At 36.2% G+C, this 22,513-nt stretch overlaps 1 protein-coding gene across 1 annotated transcript in view; it reads right to left on the minus strand.

Annotated features, from left to right (window-relative positions):
• Window positions 1–1,101: 1,101 nt before the first annotated feature.
• The window catches only part of PDE3B (phosphodiesterase 3B), a 179,644-nt gene continuing 158,232 nt past the window's right edge, over window positions 1,102–22,513 (minus strand). Inside the window, exons 12-16 of the mRNA XM_069554317.1 lie at window positions 18,652–18,839; window positions 10,581–10,784; window positions 8,174–8,335; window positions 4,616–4,868; window positions 1,102–3,422 (exon numbers count right to left, since the gene is read on the minus strand). Coding sequence (XP_069410418.1) covers window positions 3,208–3,422; window positions 4,616–4,868; window positions 8,174–8,335; window positions 10,581–10,784; window positions 18,652–18,839 — 1,022 coding nt within the window. The 3' untranslated portion in view covers window positions 1,102–3,207. The remainder of the gene's footprint in view (window positions 3,423–4,615; window positions 4,869–8,173; window positions 8,336–10,580; window positions 10,785–18,651; window positions 18,840–22,513) is intronic.

The raw sequence follows: 22,513 nt of genomic DNA on the forward strand, positions 1-22,513 counted from the left end.
TTTTCTTACCATCACATCCAATTAATTGGGGCAGACTGATTCTATGTTTTAAATCTCAAGTCCATTTACTTTGCTATCTATCTATATCACTGAGGTCTCCCCATATCTAATCTTACTCTTCCACTCAACATGGTATGTTAGTTGAATGATCCTCACAAAATGTGAATCTAACTGTCACTTATAGGTTAAACTTTATTCCAAAGGGAAATGGGGAAAAATTGAAAGGGTTTTAAGTGTCCTGTTGTGTGTGCTTTAAAAGGCCCTTTATGAACCACCTTCATGAAGGGCCCCCACCTGACTGGCCTGGCAGCTACAGTAAAGAAAGGGTTGGCTCTACTCATCTCCTTTGTGAAGGCTGTTCCAATGAGATGATGCAATATAGACAGAGACTGGAGCAGTGCCAGAATTCCTAGGATTCTTATAAAAATAAGTAGAAAAATTCAACAGCATAAGAGTGAGAAGAGCAGGAGAACAGTCTTCAAATCATGAAGTAACTTTAAAAAGTAGCCTTTTATGGAGAAAAATGTCAGTAAACACACAGATATTATAGCACTACAAGATTATTTATAAGACCAGTGACTTAAAACAGCGAATTCATGATGAAAGTGATTCTAATTAAAAAATTAGTCTCATTCATTAATAACTAAAATAAGACCTGCAATATGACTGGCTGCAATTTCTCAAGTAAGATTCCATCTACTAGTGCTGTTTATACTTAACACACTCACATTCATTTCTTATAATTTATGAATTTAAGTTTCAGGAAGAATACTTCTTTAGTATTTGGGTTATTTTAATATATGTCAATTACTTAGTAAAGGTTAAATAATTTAAGGGTTAACTTAGTTAATGAGTTTTCAGTAATATCATTTAATAGCATAAAAACATGCTTCTTTTGAGAAAATAAAAATATACATTAAAAAACCCAATACAATGTTTTAGTAAAATAGTAAGGAAATTTGTCTCATTATGTACATATGCATGTGTATGAATTTATATATATATGTACTTTGCAGTAGCAGAAATATATTTCTGCAGGATAGAAAATGTACTCTAGAGAAACAGAAGCAAAGGATACATACACTGTAAGGGCAAACTCAATAAATTAGATAAAATTTTATTACTCAGTAATGAGGGACCAGTTTACAATGATGTGACAATGGTAGCAAAAATAGTAGGAAGGAGTTCAGCACTCAAAGTATCAAATAAATAAAGCTTAGTGAGTCATTAAATATTCTGATATTATACAGGATCAAAACTTTCAACACTTCGATGGGTCTTTAACTGAAATCTTTCAGGTAAGCTATATAATCTAGACAGTTAAGAAATTGCTTGCTGACATCATAAAGGAATTACCTGGCACAGGAAAACTCTATTCAATACTCTGTAATGACCTATATGGGAATAGAATCTAAAAGAGTGAGTATATGTATAACTGACTCAGTCTGCCACACAGCAGAAACCAACACACCGTTGTAAATCAACCATATGCTAATAAAAATTAATTTTAAGAAAGGAGTTATCTTGGAAAGTGAAAAATGCTACACAACTTATTTTCTAAAGCCACATGGATTCAAAGTATAATATGGTCTCTAAGAATAATGGAAAATATTGGCCTACCATCTTGCTATCATTCTGACTGGTACTTTATATATTCAAAAAATTTTCACAACTAGGGTATATATCTGGACCCTAACAAGTTTATAAACATTGTAAATATGGTCCATTTAATTATCTTAATATGCTTTTGTGTAAATGATATTACCAAAATATTTAATACTTTTAATATAAAAGTTAAATAAGTACTCCCATCATTTACTTTATCTCAGAAACTAGACTTGTAGTTGGGCTCCAGATGTACTGAGTAGTCGTAGGTCATTTCTGTCATGGAGTCTCAAGGCAGAAGGAAATTAACAGAAAGATGAACATGGGTTTTATAGTAACTAAACACATGACACCCAAGATAGGGATCTAAAGATTCAGCACATATTCAGTTACTTATTCACCATGTGACCTTTAGAGCACACACTATTTCATTTGTTCTTTATCTCTGATACGATTAATTACATCTGATTTTTGTAGTAAGGCAAAAGACAGACATCTCCTTTTCCTTGGCTTTAATTAGTCTCAAATTCAAGAAGAGAGAATAATGCTTGTTTCATGAAAGGTTAACGTCAATATTAGGACAGGTTTTTGTTCTGACAAATTTGTGTTTATATTAAACTCAATGTTTACAAATACTAATCCTGAGCAAGAGGAAAAATAAGAACAGTTTCGACTAAAGAATAAAATTCCTTCACTGTTAAACCTAAACAGCTTTAAAATTCAACCATGGAATATAAAGTTGATAAGACTGGAATTCAGACTTCTGATGTCCAAGGCAAACCTGAATACTCTGAGAAAGAACATACACGTAGTAGTAGATTTTAAAAAACAAAACAGTAAAAAGCATCAAAAATTGATGCACCTGGGTTTTGTTAAATATAACAAAGGTTACTCAGTCCTTCACGGTAAACCTAGCTGGAGAACACTGAACAGTGTACTGCATTAAACAGACCCCTCAGAAAGGCAACACCGGATTTCTCTTTTTCGATAGAGACTGCTCCTCCCCACCTCCCCCAAAGCAAAGACATAAAAGACACATTTGGAAATACAATATGAATCCTGTTTGGTGGGGCTTTTTGTTTGGGGGGTTTTTTGTTTGTTTTTGGCTGTGCTGTGCAGCTTGCAGGATCTTAGTTCCCTGGCCAGGGACTGAACTCAACCAGAGATTAAACCTGGGCCATAGCAGTGAAGGCGCCGAGTGGAATTCCCTTGTTGTTGTTTATTTTTTTTTAAATCACGTCTTTAAAAAAGCAGAAAGTTAGCCACTTAGGAAACTACAGTGAATTACTTGAGTTTTTAGGTACAGCTCCTGCCTCATGAACAATAAAAGCCTTCTACTCAGCAAAGCTGTATTATGACAAAGTATCTGTACACCAGTAAAAGCACTAAGTATGGGCTTGGCAACACAAGTGAACTGAAACCAAGCTCTTAAGGATACTTTTCGTCCGTGTGGTGAAAAAGTGCATGGGAGTGGGAAATGCTGGCACAGCAAGGATCCTCTCACAGTGTTAGGGCCTGTCAACCTAGGAGCGGTGGTGAGCACTGGGCAATGACATCGACATAAGGCATGGCCCAAGGCACTTCTTCCACATGCTTCTTCTTTTATTCCAACTGTCTCTCTTCCTCTTCATCTGCTTCTTCAATGACCTGAATCTCATCTCCTTGAGGTAAGGAAGAATTCTCCACCTGCAGTTTATTCCCATCAGCTTTACATTTCTCCTCTTCCTCTATGATTTCCTTCCATATCTTGTGGTTTTCGGTGAGATGGTGCATTAGCTGACAAAATATTTGCCGTCTGCCTTTCCGTCTTTGTGGTTCTGTGAAATTTAACACATGTGTATTCTAATCATAGCAATATGATTCAATCATTCAATAAATATCTGAGCACCTGTTACATCCCAGGCATTTATTTAAGCACTGGGTTTAAAGTTACAAATAATCTCTGTACCATGGGGCTCTTTCTAGTGGGAAGACCTAGATAAGCAAAGAAGCAAGACACTCGTGTGTGAGACAGTGTTAAGTATTATGGATAAAAATAAGTTAAGGTATTAGGGAAGATGGTGGGAGGTGGGAGTTGTGGGGAGATAGGAGGATAGTATTGAAATTTCAAATGATAAATAATGCAAAGTTAAAAACCATCCTTCTAAGGGACTTTTTAAAAATGTGTTGAATTAAACACAATTATCAAAATTTTGGTGAGTATAAATAATTTTTAGAAGTCAACTTTCCCAAGATGACATCAGATGGTAATGCCATACAATTACTCTTCACTAAGCTACTGCTGAATACAAGGTAGGGTGGGGAAAAGTTCTTTTATTATCTTGTTCCACACTATGTTATCTGTTCTGATTTATACAGCATGCTTGGGAAACAAAAAAATCAGCTAGATATAATTTAAATCCTACTTTAAAGAGCAAATAACGAGTTTAATTTATAGTTGCAAAGGTGACAATGTCTTTTTCATTTTCCATTTATACTCATTGGTTTATATTGCTTTATATAGAAAAACTATGCGTTACAATTTGGTAGGTCAAAGCCATAATGCCATAAAGCTTGATTTTCCTTAGAGTCAAGAGAGTATGTATTTTCCTCTTCTTCCAACTGGGTTGAATGAACTATTCCCAAGTCTATATGAAAGGTATGTTAATAGGGGTGCATGGTGTGAGAAGGGGTTAGGCAAAGGAGGCCTAGTCCTTGAGACCAGCCACCTCACCTAGGTTCAGATTTGGCAGCAGCTCCATCATGCATGCACAGGCAGAGCCTGCTGAAGAGCACTGGCTGGAGGACAACATCTCCGGAGATGCTGCTTTAACTCAGAATGCTTACTGTATGACAGCATTCACATGGTACCCAAGCAGTAGCTACTCAAACCAAGATTATTCAGTCTGCATAGGTAGTACTTACTTAAGATATAACTACTGTATCTTTAAAAGGAAAGACCCAAATCCAAGTTAAATGGACATTTGTAATTAATAACATTAAAGAAACGATAGTATCCCTATATTCTTACTAGGATTTAGATTGTCCTCTATTTCTTCATCCTCTGTATCTAATTCTTCAGCATCTTCTTCATAACAACTTTCAGTATCATCGTCCTCTTCTGATTCTATCCACTGACCCGGTAGCAGACCAGCAGCATCATAGGAGTTACACAGGGGACCCACTATGTGGGTGATAAAAGATTCCTGGAGTTTTGCTAGTTGAGGAGAAGAACGATCCATGAAGGGACTGATGGGCAAACCAAGATTTGCTTCTTCATCTCCCTGATCATATTAAAAAGGAAAGTACATCTTTAACTGTTGAAAGAACCACTGAGCTTTGTTGTTAAAATTACCTTGAGGTTTTTTTAATCAAGAACAGTCTAACTCAAAATAATTTTTAGAAGTATCAATGAAAATTACTCTGTCATTCCAACTATAAAACTTTTTCTACTATTTGAAAAATCCTAAACAAGACTTTATTCTCACACTCCCAGTCAACCAGTATGGTTGATACACAAGCAGCAAGAAAAATATACATCTTTGCAACTAAGTTAAGCCAATAGTTATGAACAAATCAAAATTATACTACTAGAATATATAAATTCTATATAAATTGTCAAAATTTTATAGTATCAGACATAGATCCTCTTCCCCCTAGGGGGGAGATGGTATAATAGTAACATTTTTTGTTGCAGTTGTACCTCAAATGTAGAGTGATTTTTTTTCTAATGCTTTTCAACATCTTCTCCCTTTTTTTGTAACAGCAGAACCCTTTAATGAATCAACATTAGAAAACTCAGTATGTAAAACAGACAGAGGTAGAGCAATTGTGTTTGAGGTGAGGATTTGCCCCAACTGCCTGGTGGGCCATCTGTGGTGCCCAGGCTTCTGGAGAGCACAGCTGGAGATCAGACACATGTGATTTCAGAACCTCCTTTGCTGCCTACAGCCTGTGTGGTGCTGGGCAAGCTCTATGCCTAATGCACGTGTAAGATGTGAGTAATCATCTACAGGGCTGCTATAGGATGACAAGCAGTATACATTGAGCCCAGTGCTGAGCAGTCCTCAAATGGTAGTAACAATATTAACATTTTAGTGCCGAGTATCTGAACTGGTGGAGGGTGAATACTCTTCACAGTGCACAAGTGCTGGAGGCAAGCAGTGTGTATCTGAGCTGAGCCAACACAATCCTGAGGAGACAACCAGAAACTGTCCCAAGATTAAAAAACTCACATGGCTTTGTTTCCTGTGAGGATGAACATTAATAATATTTTAAAAATATATCTAGGTGGGTTTATTCATAGGATTCTACAGTTTCATACATTTGACTTTTAAATAGGAGTTTGGCTTTTCTAAGCCCATGGCATTTAATGGGCTTTTTGCAACCTCTTGGACTATATATGGTCCATGGAATTCTCCAGGCCAGAATACTGGAGTGGGTAGCCTTTCCCTTCTCCAGGGGATCTTCCCAAGGATCGAAGCCAGGTCTCCCGCATTCCAGGAGGATTCTTTACAAGCTGAGCCACAAGGGAAGCCCAAGAATATTGGAGTGGGTAGCCTATCCCTTCTCCAGAGGATCTTCCCAATCGAGGAATCAAACCAAGGTCTCCTGCATTGCAGGCGGATTCTTTACCAACTGAGCTATCAGGGAAGCCTGATGTAACGGCTACAGAAGTATAAATAAATGAAGTATATGAAGTTAATAAAGTATAATGAAGTTAATAAAGTTAATTAAAAAAGTAAAAGGTTGAGCAAGGTTAGAAATTTGCATCCATATCTAAAGAAAGTTGAATAGCATAACAAGACTGAGAAGGAAATCTGATGGTTTTGATGAGGGCTGACTTCCTATATACATTTAACCTTCATGACCACTGTGTGTTAGGGTTATCAAGTGTATCGTTTTTCTCCTTTGACACAGGAATAATGAAACTTAGAAAGATTAAGTGAAACTGTTTGAAATATTGTTTTTGTGTGTGTGTGACCTGGAATTATAATAGTTTATTGAGCACGTATGTGTCAGAAAACTGTTCTAAGAACTTGTCATGTATTAATTCACTTAATCCACAAAGCAACCTTATGAGGTAGGTACCATCAATATTCCTGTTTTCTCAATGAGGAAATTGAGGCACAGAGAGGTTAAGTAACTTACCCAAGGTCACATGGCTGGTAAGGAAGAAGAGCCAGGATTCAACCTCATGCATGGCTTCCAAATTTGCTTAATAAGAATTAATCTCTATACTTTAAAGATATACTATAAAATGCATCTAAATGAAATTATCTCATTTTCTTTCACTGAATTAGTGGATTGTCTAAAATGGGCATTTTCTATCACTTTATTACTTCTGTTTTTACAGATAATATAAAGACAGAATTTTCCCTAGCATAAAATTCTTTTGTGAATATGAACTGAAGCCTGAGGCAGTCTTCAATTATCTCTGAGAATGAGGATAGGAATATGCAAACCACTATACATACTGCAATCTACAAATTAAATATTTATAATTTTATTTCTTAAAATTATACATAATTTAGTTCAAATGTATCAGTGAAAATTATTCTAAGATTATTACTAACATTTTACTAATCTGTTTTCATAATTACACAGTATGGTATTTTGTTAACTTGTAAACAGCAGAGTATACACTATTTTATTGGGATGTTTAGCTAAGGTAGGTGAAAGACATGGTACATTTGCTGGTCACTCAGTACAGTGTGACAAGGTGTAACAGATAAGTGTGCGTGGTTTATAAGTGTGCAGTGCGTCACTCCTATTGGAGTAGCAACTCATGGTGAGAAAGCCCTGACTCAGAAGTTTTACTTGATAAACATCTTGATCTTTCTTGATTAGTGGGTCTAGTAAGGATTCCCAAGGAATACAATTCCAGTTAAGAGTATGTATTTGTTATTTTGTATTTGAGATAATGTAACATTAGACTTGTGGGGAAATCAGTATTTTTCTACAGTGTAGGGAGCCTCAAAATTGTACAAAAAAATAGGTAAAGACTGCAAAATAGTAGGATTATTTTAAAGACAACATTTTAAAATACATGAGAAAAGGGCATGTTTATATCTTAGAACCTTGAAAGCCACTGAGTATCTACTTTGTCCCCATTTCTAGTTCTGATTTCTTACCCTCTGCCAGGACTTTCATCCTACATAACCCATCAACCCAGTTGATGTTTCTAAGGCAGTCTTTCTATAGCAGAGTTGAAAATGGGTTGATACTTTAAAAATACAGTCTAAGTGTGTGCTGAGTCAACTAAATAACTTCTTTTGGAAATAAATTATGCTTAGGTTATATAGGTTTTCAAGGCTGAAAGAGACCTTGGAATCATAATGTAGTCTTTCCTTAGCTCTAGACTGGAGTACATTCAACCTACTCCAGACTGACAATAAGCTATTTCTTTTTTTTTTCTTGTCTTTCAATTTTAGCAACAAAGGCAAAGGAGCTGAGACAATATTAAAACCAACTCAACCAATATTAAAGCAACTCATTTCAAGTATTTAATGTAGCTATCCAAATCCAAAAGGCAGTGTCTTCAGATGGCAGCTCTTAAAAGTCCCACCAAGCCCATGTTTCAACTTACCTGCTCATAAAATTCATTGACAATGCCTTCTGTCCATTTCAAATGCAAGTCTCGAACTTTGGTCGGGCCATTAATATCTGCCAGTTTGATGCACACCTGGCACACTAAGAGGCGATCGTTTTCATTACTCCATTCTATACCGTTACTATTTACATCATTGGCCTATCATTGGAAAAACAGAATTATTGTAGGTACTGAGGGCACAAGAGTCTGTTTTTTGTTTTGTTTATTTTTGGCTGCACTGTTTGGCTTGTGGTATCTTAGTTTCCTGATTAGGGTTTGAATCCTCGCCCCTGGCAGTGAAAGCATGGAGTCCTAACCACTGGACAGCCAGGGAATTCCCCAACTTTTGTTTTTTTACTGGATTATCTAAAACTGTTTCCTGTCCTCTGGACAGGAAGGAATTTCAATAATAAATATTTCTTTTAATTTTGTTTGTGCCATGACATGTACCTCTATGGGTTAAATTTCTCTTTGAAGTGTCATTTACAGCTTTGTTTCAATGGAAGTAGAGCACTGTATTATACAAGCAGAACAAACCATGAGTTTCAGTATTTGTGATTACTGCAGAAAATGGTAATCTGTGTATATTATATATTGTACATATTAGTATATATGACATAAAATATATAAGTATATGCAAAAGCAAATCATATAAGAATTTTAACTATTTGTCTCAGAAAGGAATGCTTAAGGATCTAACTGCAAAAGGTGCCATGATATAGCTGAAAGAATACAAGTCTTAGAAGCTGATCTCTATGGTTCTAAAGCCTGCCTTAGTATGATTTACCAATCATTGAGTAATGCTGGAAAAATTACTTGAGCTCTTTGAGTCTATCTTTCTTCATCTATAAGACAGGAAAAATAATATCAATCTAGTCATATTGCCTGAGGATTAACGAATGAAAAATGCACAGTTTATAGTAAATGCTAACATTGTTATTTAAATAAATGGTAGTTATCAGGCAAATTACCATGCTTTTCAAGAACTCAAATTTCTCTTGTAAGAAATAAAGTGAAAGGGCCAGATTAGTGACTTTGGAACTGTACTGTAATATTAGGTTTTTATTGGCATCCACCATCCCCCCTCCCTTTTTTTTTTTTGGTTGTGCTGCATGACTTGAGGGATCTTAGTTCCCTAGCAGAGATTGAACCTGGACCTCCTGGGAATTCCCTGGCATCCACCTCTTTTGTTAAAGGAACTCTTATGTAGACCATCACTACAGAAAACAGTTAAAGAAAGGCGAGCTCTTACAACTGAAAGTATGCAGTCTAGGGAATTCCCTGGTAGTTCAGTGGTTAGGACTCTGTGCTTTCACTGCCATGGTGTGGGTTCAATCCCTGCTCAGGGAACTAAGATCTGCAAGCTGTTCCCCATGTGTCACTCATGTGACATTTTCCTGAGACTACAGAATAGATATCTCTGAGGAACACAGATTCCAAAGTTTTGGGCTAGATAATCTTTCATCTGTAAAAAGAACTTCTGTTTACTTACTGTGACTTAAGCGTTTAAATGAATTTTAAGTAAAAATAAAAATTAAATTAGAGCTACACAGCCATGAAGTAAGTTTAAAGGCAAACTGATGTCTTAATGATTTTTTTCATAAACATTTATCAATATCACAACAGTGACATATATAGGCCTCCTTCCAGGAGTTTAAGTGCGCAATCCTTTGACACCCAGCCCCTCTACCCTGAAGGTAACACCTTCCTTTAGGGCAAGGATGTTATGAAGAAAACAATGGTTTCCTGCCTGCAAAACATGGGGCCTCTTTCCCTCAGCAATCTAAAGCAGTGGTTCTCAATGGTTTTTCACCCCAACCTCTGAGGGATACAACATGCTCCCATTAGTACCACCATCACACAAAGGCAGTGATCAAGTTCATGGTGAATGTGAGGTCCGTGAGGACAGCAACTTCAGCCTGTTTATGCCTTATTCTTTTTTTTTTTTTTAATGCCTTATTCTTAACTAGGATGACTGCAAGCAGTGGGCAGCCCCAACAGACAGCAATTCAGTGAGTGCTTTATTCTCAAGTACTTCTCCATTCCCACACCAGCCGGTTAAACACTTCACAACATGGAGAAGGGAAACAGGTGCAGCAAAGCAGGCATAACTGGCTTCTTAGAAACACATATTTAATTTCATAAAATGCCTTACTTGGCACTGTGCATAACTTTCTCAAATCTGTCCCTGAAAGCTTCAACTGACATAACTGGAAATGTCACAAGCAATCGTTATTTTTGGACATGTTATAATTTTTTTAATATTGGCATATATATTGTCTTACCAGATTTATCATGACTTCATGAGTGATATTCTAACTTAACGTTAAAAAAAAATACCTTTTGTCAGTAACACTGACAATAATTTCTGCTTTGAAACCAGGAATTAATTTGCGTAACAAACCTTGGCATTGAATTCAGCAAGGAAATCAAAATGCTTTTTAAGATCTGTGGCAAGGATTGCTTCTATGACTAAAAAACGAAAGCGCTTGAATTCCACATTGTCAAGATTAAGAAGGAAGTTGTATTCTGGACGAGAAAGATACAGAGTCCAGGCTGATGCAGCATGATGATTTTCCAAAACAGATCTGTCGTTGTATAAGACTGCCTAAAAAGGAACAAGAAAAATGAGGCAGGCATCTCAAAAGATATTGAACTTTAGTAATAAACAGAGTTAGGATCATGTTGGAAGAATACAATGAGTATCTATTACATGCCAAGCATTTTAATACTTGTGTAGAGGGTTGATAATTTGATAAAGGATTAGACTGAAGTGCAAAGAGGATAAGGTACACTTTTCCAGCATTCACAGCTAGTAAGTGAAAGGGTAATTTGTCTCCAAAAGTTCATCTTCCTTGCAGACACCATGCTGCCTACCAAGAGATATAAAGTTGATACTTGAGGTCTGCTTCCTTAAAGCAGTGAAACTTCTCAGATAAAGCTTCTGTTAATAAAGTCATCAGGGACAGAGAGAGCAGGTTTAGGGATATATTATTATTCTTTAGTTAGCTTGGAATGAATGGTGGTGGTGACTGAAGGAGAGGAACCCAGAATATTCTGTGCACAGTGAGCTGGAGACCCATAAGTATGATAAAGGCACACCCTATACTCCCAGCTGACCCAGGACCTGGGAGTCAGAAGTATCAAACAGGTAAAAGCACAAATCCTCTGTCCAACTGGTATAGATCTAGTCACTGTTTTTCCCATTTCACTTCAGTGGAAGACCCTAAGGTACCTCCTCAGTAGTCTAGGATTTGGGAATATAGATTCTAAAAATCATGGGATTACAGAATTTTTAAAGCTTCTTCCATCTCTAACAAGTTTTTTAAAATTATTAAATATGCATAGTAATTAAGATGTTTGTGGACCATTTTTAAAGTCTTTATTGATTTTGTTCCAATTTGCTTCTGTTTTATATATTGTTTTCTTTTTCCTTTTTGGCCACAATGCATGTGGGATCTTAGGTCTGACCTGGGATCGAACCCCCACACCTCTGCATTGGAAAGGGAAGTCTTAACCCCTGGACTGCCAGGGAAGTCCCCCAAGCATAGTAATCATTAAAAGAGCTCTTATAGCTAGTGCTAAAGGCTGAGAATGAAAAGTAAAAACACTGTCCCTATTTTCATAGCACTTTCTAATGGGAAAAGACAGAAAAAAATATTGTATAATCTCAGCTACAATGCATATTCTGAGCCTAATTAGGTCATTTTACAGATCTGTAAAAATTAATTATAGTCTAGATATAAACATAGATATTTACCGTTTGATTTTTTAAAAACATCATTTGATTTAAATGTTAGCAATGATGATTTAAACTTTGGGTCACAAAAAGGTTGAAAAAAATCTATGTCCATTAATGGGTGAATAGATAAAGAAGATGCAATATATATACATAGAGTGGAATATTTGTTAGCCATGAGAAAGAAGGGCATCCTAGCCTAGAGGGACCTTGACAACAATATGCTAAGTGAGATAAGTTAGACAGAAAAAAACAAATGCTGATATCACTTATGTTTAATCTAAAACTGAACTCTATTTACAGTAGAACTAGGTGGTTACAAGAAGATGGGGAAATTGGGAGACAGTGGTCTAAGGGTACAAACATGCATTCAGAAGATGAATGGGACTTCCTTGACGGTCCAGTGGCTAAGACTACACGCTTCCAATGCAGGGAGCACAGAATGAGATCCCTATGCCACAACTAAAGATCCTGTATGCTGCAATGAAGATCAAAGATCCTGTGTGCATTTACTGTACAGCACAGGGAACTACAGTCAAAATCTTGTAGAACCCTATAATGGAAAATGATCTGAAAAATAAATTTGGTTCATGTATAACTGAATCACCTTGCTGAGCATCTGAAACACTGTAAGTCAACTATACTTCAATAAAATTTACGTATTATGGAATTAAAAAAAAAATTCTGTGGGCAACAAATAAGAATTAGCACAGCCAAGTAAATATATTTTAAAGTTGAATAAGTTCTGGAGATCTAATGTACAGCATTGTGATTATACAATCCTATATTATGTACTAAAAAGTTGCTAATGACTAGATTTTAAATATTCTTACCACACACACATGAAGAAGTTAATTATGTGATGTGATGGAGGTGTTAGCTATTGCTGTGGTGGTAATCATATTACAATGTATGTGTCAAATTAAAACAGTGAACATGTTAAACGTCAAAGACTTCCTAAGAAGTCAACTTACATATAAAAGTGATTTAACTAACTCATGTTTAACTCCAATAAAGACTGATAAATGATCAGAACAGCTTTGTTCATGAAGAAGTAATCAAACTCCCAGGTCAATAAACCACAGTGCATAATGAGTGTCCTATAAAGCTACCAGACTTAAACTCTCAGTTAATGAGATCAGTTAAAAAAACAAGGAAACAAAAACCAGTAGTTCAGAATTCCTGCAGCATCCAAATTGCCCTTTGACATTACCAAAGAAATATAAAATGAGGATGAAAAGAGATCTGAATCAATATTAGAATCTAGATATAATCACAATACTAGAAGCTTTAAAGACATGGTAAATATGGGGAATGGATTGAGGAAAGGCCATCTAAGTCATCGCCTAAGAAGGAAAAACCCATCTGGAGAATAAGGGGAAGGAGGCCTCTCCTGGACCCCAGTAAACTGATTGACTACCTCATGGCTTAGTGGAGGCAAGAATCATGGAGCAGTAAGGAAGAGGCAAATTCTACTTTAGGAAGAACACTGGATGGTCACACATAGAGCAACAAGCCAGGCTTAACTTCAGGGAGGAAAGCATTCCAGGTAAAACAGATAATGAAGCCTCAGCTGGCTTTTACTGAGGACACCTTGACAACCAGAAAATGGAGACAGTTTCCCCCCTAATTCAGAGCTGCAGTAACTAACACTCTTTGAATTTTTGCTAAAACAACTTGCTACCTGCTTTCTCTAACTATGAATCTTCCTTATCTCCACAAGCAAATTTCTTCTCTAACATGGTAAAGCAAATTGCTGCTAAGTCACTTCAGTCGTGTCCGACTCTGTGTGACCCCATACACAGCAGCCCCCCAGGCTCCCCCATCCCTGGGATTCTCCAGGCAAGAACACTGGAGTGGGTTGCCATTTCCTTCTCCAATGCATGAAAGTGAAAAGTGAAAGTGAAGTCACTCAGTCGTGTCCGACTCCTAGCGACCCCAAGGACTGCAGCCTACCAGGCTCCTCTGTCCATGGGATTTTCCAGGCAAGAGTACTGGAGTGGGGTGCCATTGCCTTCTCTGAAAGCAAATTAGTTGGTCATAAAGTTTACCTTTACCCAGAGTCAAAAAGATTTGAAATGGAGTGAGGTTTAATACAAAAGGATGGAATTAATCTTAACAAATAATAAATACTTTTCAATAAATGAGCAAAAAGAAAAACCCATCAGACATAAACACTTAGATCAAACAGGAAGACTATGACAAATCTGAACAAATGTCTCCTGTTGAACCACAAGAAAAAGGAGACGTTAAATCTCTAGGTCACAGTCATAAGGTATTTTAATCTTTCTGAAGTGAAAAATCTTGGATTAAGAAGGACTGTTGTCATTAAAAAACTAATATTCCTAACTGAAAAGGAAATCCAATAGAGGCAGTAAACAAATTAGGTGCAGCAGAAACAATGCAGCTACATTTTTTGTTGTTGTTGTTGTTTTTTAAGAAGTGCTTCTCTTTAAAGAAATAGTTTTGATGAACAGCTTCCATCTAGGGATTCCTTTACTCTCAAGTTCTACATTCTAAAATTTCTGGTAATCCTATATCTTCTAAGACCCTTTGTCATAGTTTATCACCCTTGTTTTACCTAAAACACATTTTTATGTAACTTTCTCAGATAGGATGGATGGAACATGACTTTTTTAAATCTTTGTATACCCAAGACTTTTTATTTTGCTCTTAACACTCAACTGTAGTTTAGCTGGACACAGAACTCTTAACTTGAAAATAATCCTTCTATGCCAGCACCATCTCCTCCCGTTTTACTTTTCTCCTAGCACTTATGTCATAATCATCTCTCTTTTACATACACACACACACACACACACACACGTTGGTTTCTTCTTACTTTACTAGAATGTGAGTTCCATATGGGAAGAATGTATTTTCTGCCTGTTTTGTTCAACAGTATTGCCTAGAATAGTGCCTGTCCTTCAGTATGCATCTCATAGCCTTGTGTATGTTTTACTGCTGAGTCCCTTTAATTGGGAAGGATGAGTAGGAGGCCTGTTAATGTGGGTGGGGCTTGTTTACCTAGCAGGTTTTGCTTTGGAATTACCAGTGTAATTTCCAAAATGAGAAGGATTTACTCTGGAGTACTAAATCTCTTCTGGCCATTTCCTTCAGTATTTAAGAGATGTGTTTTCTGCCTAGAAGTGAATAGATAAGTCACGGTAGCCTTGCTTTAAGGCGTATGGGAGAGGTGTGTGTGTGTGGGAGTGTGAGAGGTGTGTGTGTGTGTGTGTGTAGCAGACAAGGGCAGTGGCATCAGGAGTTGCCAGGGTTCCACTCAAGCTTTGGCTTCCTTTCTAGTGTATTTTAATCTTGTTATATTTGCCCACATGATTTTCATTTTCCAAAAACAGTATGAAATTCTTTAACTTACTGGTGATAATATCCTTCTGCCTACCCCTCTCTGTTGTAATGCATTTTATCTTTTATTATTTTGATCAGGAGGAAAGGGGGAAAAATGCACCTGTTTAGTTGCCATCTTGATCCATATTTGGAGGGACAAATGTTTATGACTGTCTCAGATCTATAGCTCTCAGTTTTGTTTCCTTTGACCCCAGATCAAAATGTTTTGGCCAACTGCACTGGCAAAATGTTCGCTCAGTTTTAAGTACAAATAAAAGACATATATTTCATTTTCACCAAGAACTTTATTGAATGTGTTCACTAACTGAACAAACTTTTTGGCCAACCCAATTCAAACTATAATATCTCAATCACTAATTAGCATCTTCCAGCCAACCATTCACTTGAATAGCTCAGAAATCTCTTAGAATTTTAATACTGATGTCCCTCCAGGATAAACTTGACTAAATCTTTCCCCTTCTTTTATGGCAAGGATTCAAAATAGTCTTCCTGAGTCTTACCACACACTTCCCTTACCATGAGAAAGGAGAATGCTTGATCCTATTGGTGGTATTATGCCCTATTGTCCCTTTTTATCATACACCAGAGCAATAATATCTTTCACTAATTATGGCCTGATTAGACTTAACTGAGCTTCCTAAAATGAGAGAGACTGCTTTATTACCTAATAACCAGGTTAAGCCTCAAGTTTTCACAAGAGTCCTCATCTCATAGGCACTAGCTGAAGAAGGTCTGGTGAACCTCATTACTTTAGGAACAGTGGAGTATATTTCAGACAAGCTTAGCAGCCTGGCAGAGCAAAGAAATTAGGCATCCTTCAACATTCAATACATGTTTCCTGAATGCCTTTTGTGTGCTAGGCATCATTCTAGGTATTAGGGAATAAAAGAAAAATGTCTGCCCTCATAGAAACTTATATTCCACTCAAATATACACAACAAAATACATAGTTTGCTAAATGGTCGTTGCTGTGGAAAAAACAAATCAGAGGAGGAACATAATGAACGTCATGGAGGAGCTTTTGAAATTTTAGGTGGAAGGAAGTCACAAAGTGATCTTTACAGATGTGTAGGGAAAGAGCACTCTGGGCGAGAGAACAGAAAGAGGCCAGGTTCTCAGAAAGGCAGTGTGCCTGGGACACAGGAGGAAATAGCAAGGAACCCAGTGAGGCTAGACCTGAGTGAGTTTAAAGAGGAGAATTAATGGGGGCTAAATCCGGTAGGACCTTCTGAGCTACTGTAATGATTGTCTTTTACTAGCAGTGAGGGTTCAGGGCAGAGCAGGGCCCCTCTGGCTGCTGTGTGTTGAACCCGGACTGAAGAGCATCAGGAAGTAAGCACGGAGACCAGGGAAAAGGCTATACTTTTTCACAGCTGAACTCTCTGATCAATTTCCTTTTCATTCTGGCCCTTCTTACTGCTTCATCTCTTGGCTGTCCTTAACAATGAGAGTTTAGAAATAACACATAGTTATTGACAGTGTCTAGACTTTATGTTTATATTTTGTTCAGGACAACAGTTTTGAGTACATAACATATAAATTATTGAATACATTCATGTGTCATTGTTTTACACTATCTGCAAGACAAATAACACTAGAATTCACTAACTTGTAATATCCCTGAAGAAGAGGTAATACACAAGTCTGACTCACCTATACTCAATGCTAATAAAGAGAATGAAAGTAGAGAGTGGAATAGAATAGTAAATGATTTCTGTCTACGTGATAATCTGATTCAGGAGAAAACCTCCCAAATGTTATCTCTTTGTACCCGTGGTCACATCAGGTACATATTTTGAGGTTCAGAAAGATAAGGGTTAATTGCCTAATGTCACACAGCTAATAGTGGGTAACCAGAAATCAAGCTCAGGTCTCTCCATCCCCAGATGCCAGTCTGTGACTTGCTATAGAACTAGGATTTTCAAAGATTATGAAGTGCTAGGCTAGAGAAAATGGGCATCTGATTCTTGTAGAGTGGGATTGCAAATGAGGAAATGTGCTTATAAGTGGGTAATGTCTCCCAAAGCATTTCTTAGAAAGTGGAAAAACATCAGTATCTAGATTGAAATTCATCTAAAAGTTACCTGTGGAATCATGAGCTATGAATAAAGTCTAATTAGAGAAAATGAATTACCTAGCACTTTTAATTTTCTCTCTCTGCATCCTATTCTTGTTCTGGCTAGAGAAACTATCTCCTATATTTTAAGTTCTGGAAGTGTGTGAAAAGAAAGACAAATGAGAAGAGGAACAGGGAGAATGGCTATAAAAGATGAAAGAATCAGAACTGAGGTTTGAACATAGAGCAACAAAGTGAGGAAGTAAGACGAATTCAGTAAACAATATTGACAACTTGCTCTTTGTAAGCCAGGCAGGCAGGCAGAAATACAAAGCTGACATTTCAGGAATCATCTGCCTAAACAAAAACTCACAACCATACTTTGTTTTTGTCTTTTAGTTGCTAAGTCATCACACTAAATTCTGCTGAAAACCAAGCACAGCCATCCCTCAGTATCTTTAGGGAATTGGTTCTAGGACCCCTGCAGATGCTCATATAAAATATATATAAAGTAATGCAGTATTTTCATATATCCAACGCACATCTGCTGTATACTTTAAATCTTCTCTAGATTACTTATAATACCTAATACAATGTAAATAGTTACTAGTATGCAGTAAATTTGAGTTTTGCTTTCTGGAACTTTCTGTAATTTTTAAAATTTTCAAATATTTTTGATCTGCAGTTGATTGAATCCAGGGAGGCAGAACCCCTGGATATGGAGGGCTGCCTGTATTTAGTTCCAAGTCCTAATATTTAAAGCTATTAAAACTACTGCATCCATTTGTTGGAAACTCCTACCTCTTATGCAAATTGTGACCCTAAAGAAACCGTGCACCTTATCAACTATACTGAATTCAAAATCAATGTACTAGAAGATTTTTTACATACATGAATATATGCTGAGTTAAGAGATTGCATATTATGGCATGTCTTAGAGGAAAAAAGAGGACAGCAACAAAAATAATAACAATTCTCAGTTATTATAGTTTTTAGGCATATGAAGGATATGGCTAGAAGGAAGAGTAAGTCTTACCAGCTAGTCAAAATCTTACCAATTTGATCAAAGGCAAAGATACTGACAGCACAGGACTCCAGAATTTCATAAAAACAGTGAATTATTCTTTTAGGAATATTTTTATTTATCTTCCAGTTGACTATCTTTCCCTAACTCTTTAGCACATGTCATATAGATGTGTTTTATCCAACAGCAGAATGCTTCAACTGAAGAATGGTGTGCAAAAGGAAATGTAGCCTGGCTGTAAAATTTCAGAATCATTCCTTAGACTTTCTGAAAAAGTTCTTCCCTACCTGAGGGGCATTGGTAGCCACTAGGAACGCATTTGTCCGTCCCGGATGGTCATAGTCATGCATGGCAGCTGCCACATACAGAGCCATCAATTCTAGTGCAGGAATGTTCGAAGAAAGGCAGCCGTAGCTCTCATCTGGAATCGAGCAGCTCCTCGAAGAAATGTAAGCAATTCGCTCAGGGTTAATTGCTGAGGAACAAGCAAAATGAAAGAGCATTACATATAAAATCCTTACAGTGAGGCTAAGGAGCATCCCAAAGGTAATATGATCATCTTATTGGTTGACTTACCTAAGAAATACTCTCTAAACATGGACATAAAATAGTGTGCTATTTCCAACATACATGCTAACAGAGAGGAGCAATGTTAAACACGACATGACAGGATTCTCATGATGCTCTGTTAACTCAAGCTAGTGGGGATCTTTAAAAACCTCTGATTTTCTAAACTTTTGTAATTTAAAGGTTAAACATAATGGCCAGAGTAATAGGAAAAAACAATCTAGAGAATAAAATTACATGAAACACTATAGAGACTTAGGAATTTAATATATTAACAAAGCAAGCATTTCAACATACATGCCTTTCAAATCTTACCCAAATAGATTTCCTTTCATTTGTAACCCTGACTACACTACTTCCTCTTCTTTTTCCTTCCATGAAGCCCCTTATAAAATACTGTAAAGAAAAACTCTGAAAACTGAAAAGGTATGGAAAAGTGAGGAGTGATTCAGTCAGTATAATTCTTTGTATCTTCTAGTTAGAAACAATAATTTTACTCTCAGCACTGTGCTTTTGGTGTCCTTAACCACCTTACCATTAGTTTCTCCTTTTTTTGTAATTTGGTGGCTATACCTATTTAGATGGTCACTCAAATTGTTTTTGCTAAAGGTATCTTAAAGTATTAAGAAGGAAATAATAAAGTATATTGTGAGCAGACAGCAAAGAAAACCATGAAGATATCAGAGAGATACAAACTTTCATTGGTTGTGTTCAGCAAGGGAAACAGAATAATGTCCTGGCTTATCAGAGTCCAAAAGGACTTTATCATGATTTAGTTCATTTAATATTTTCAATCACAAGGGTTTTAACCCTTGTATATTATAACTTAAATACACAATGCTGATAATTATAAAGATACCTAATTATTTTTATGCTGTTTATATTTTGCACCTAAATTAAGTTTTAGAATTACCCACACTAGAGCTTCTTTTAAAAATAATTATAAAAAGTAAAAACAAGATACTTAAATTCATGGATAAAGATATATTTAAACATTCAAGTTTCTAATAAGGTTTAAATTACCAATATCAGAATGAAAACTTCAATTTTTTCTGCATTATATGCATTCTGTAGCACCCCTAGATTTTAGAATATATATATAAAATATTAAAAAATGCAAAAAATCCTTTTAAACTCAGTATATACTTAGAATTGTCATATTAGGATCTTAATACATTAGTCTGTGTATGTTTAATGTGAAATTACTAGTATTAAAAAAAAATACATGGCAGGACAACTAAATGGCCAGACAACTAAACATAACTACTGAAGATTCCATTTAAAAGGAGGCCTCAGTAAAAGGCATTAGAGATTGAAAAGGAAGAGGCAGAATTATCTCTATTTGTAAATGACATGATTCTGTATACAGAAAGATCCTAAAAAACCCACTGGAAAAGTATTAAACTAAAAATGAGATCATAAAGGCTTCAGGGTACTAGATCAACATGCAAAAAATCCATTTTATTTCTCCATACTAGGGATAAATAATCAAAAAATGAACCCAAGAAAGCAATTCCATTTATACTAGCTTCAAAGAGAATAAAATACTTAGGAATAAATTTAACAAAAGAAGTGAAAAAACAGTATCCTGAAAAGTAAAAAACTTTGTTGAAAGAAATTAGAGAAGACAAATAAGTAGAAAAATATCCATGCTCCTGGTTCAGGAGCCTTAATATTGTTAAGATGGCAATACTCCCTCAAATGATCTATGGTTCAACATACTCCTGTCAACATCCCAGCTGGCTTTTTTGTACAAGAGATATATAAGCTGGCCCTAAAATTCATATGGAAATGAAAGAGATCGAGATTAGCCAAAGCAGTCTTGAAAAAGAATAATTTTGAAGTTTACTACAAAGCTTTGGTAACAAAAGATTGTGTGGTAATGACATAAGGATAGATACATAGATTAATGGAACAGAATTGCGAGTCCAGAAATAAATCCTTATACTTATGGTCAACTGATTTTTGGATAAGGGAGCCAAGACCTTGTTGAGAGCCAACTATGCCTTGCATGATACAAGGCACTTTCATACATGTTGTTTCATTTAATGTCACATCTTAAAAGGCAGAAATTTATAACGTTTAAGAACCAATCATGTAGAATCCATAAAGAAATTTTTTCAATAAATGGTGCCCAGACAACTAGATTTCCATATGCTAAAGAGTGAATGTTAGACCTCTTCCTTACTTCATCCCCTCAAATTAGTTTTAGTGGATCCTAGACCTAAACTTAAGGCACTATGAAACTCTTAGAAGAAAACATAGTAAATCTTCATGACCTCAAGTTACACAAACCCTTTGTAGATATGATACCAAAAGCATGAGCAATGAAAGAAAAAAACAGATAAAAACTTCATCAAAATTGAAAACTTTATGCTTTGATTGTGGTTGTTCAGTCGCTCAGTCAAGTCTGACTCTGCGAACTCATGGACTGCAGCACACCAGGCTTCCCTGTCCTACACCATCTCCCAGAGCTTGCTTAAACTCATGTCCATTTAACTGGTGATGCCATCCAACCATCTCATCTTCTGTCATCACCTTCTCCTCCTGTCTTCAATCTTTCCCAGCATCAGGGTCTTTTCTAATGAGTTGGCTCTTCATATCAGGTGGCAAAAATATTGCAGCTTCAGCATCAGTCCTTCCAATGAATATTTAGGACTGATTTCCTTTTGGATTAACTAGTTTGATCTCCTTGCAGTGCAAGGGACTCTCAAGGGTCTTCTCCAACACCACAGTCCAAAAGCATCAATTCTTTGGCTCTCAGCTTTCTTTATGATCCAACTGTCACATCCATACATGACTAATGGAAAAACCATAGCTTTGACTAGACAGACCTTTATCAGCAAAGTAATGTCTCTGCTTTTTAATATGCTGTCTAGGTTTGTCATAGCTTATCTTCCAAGGAGCGAGCTTCTTTTAATTTCATGTCTGCAGTCACTATCTGTAGTGATTTTTGAAGCCCAAGAAAATAAAGTCTGTCACTGTTTCCATTGCTTCCCCATCTATTTGCCATGAAGTGATGGGACCAGATGCCAAGATCTTATGCTTTGATAGACATCATCAAAAAAGTGCAAAGATGACACAATGTGAGAAAATAGCAGCAAATCATAAATGTAATAACACACGTATCCAGAACATATAAAAAACTTCTACAACTCAACAATTAAAAGACAAATGACCACATTCTTAAATGGAGAAAGGACAAATATGCATATGACCTAAAAAACATGAAAAGATGCTCAACATCATTAGCTAAAAAAAAATATGTGAATCAAAAAATCCACAGTGAGATACCACTTCACACTAACTACAGAATGGCTATCAAGAAGACAGATAATGATAAATGGCAGATAAATTAGTATTAATTTATTAATTATAATAATAAATTGGGATCTTCATACACCACATGTGGGAATGTAAAATAGTGCAACCATTTTGGAAAATAGTTTGGCAGTTCCTCCAAATGTTAATCACAGACCCAGCAATTCCATAAAACTAGGTAGATGGCCAAGAGAAATGAAAACATAAACCCACACAAAAGCTGGTAGATGAACATTCACAGCAGCATTTATTCATAACTAC

This window comes from Ovis canadensis, chromosome 15 (assembly GCF_042477335.2).
Source record: "Ovis canadensis isolate MfBH-ARS-UI-01 breed Bighorn chromosome 15, ARS-UI_OviCan_v2, whole genome shotgun sequence".
Lineage (NCBI taxonomy): Eukaryota > Metazoa > Chordata > Mammalia > Artiodactyla > Bovidae > Ovis > Ovis canadensis.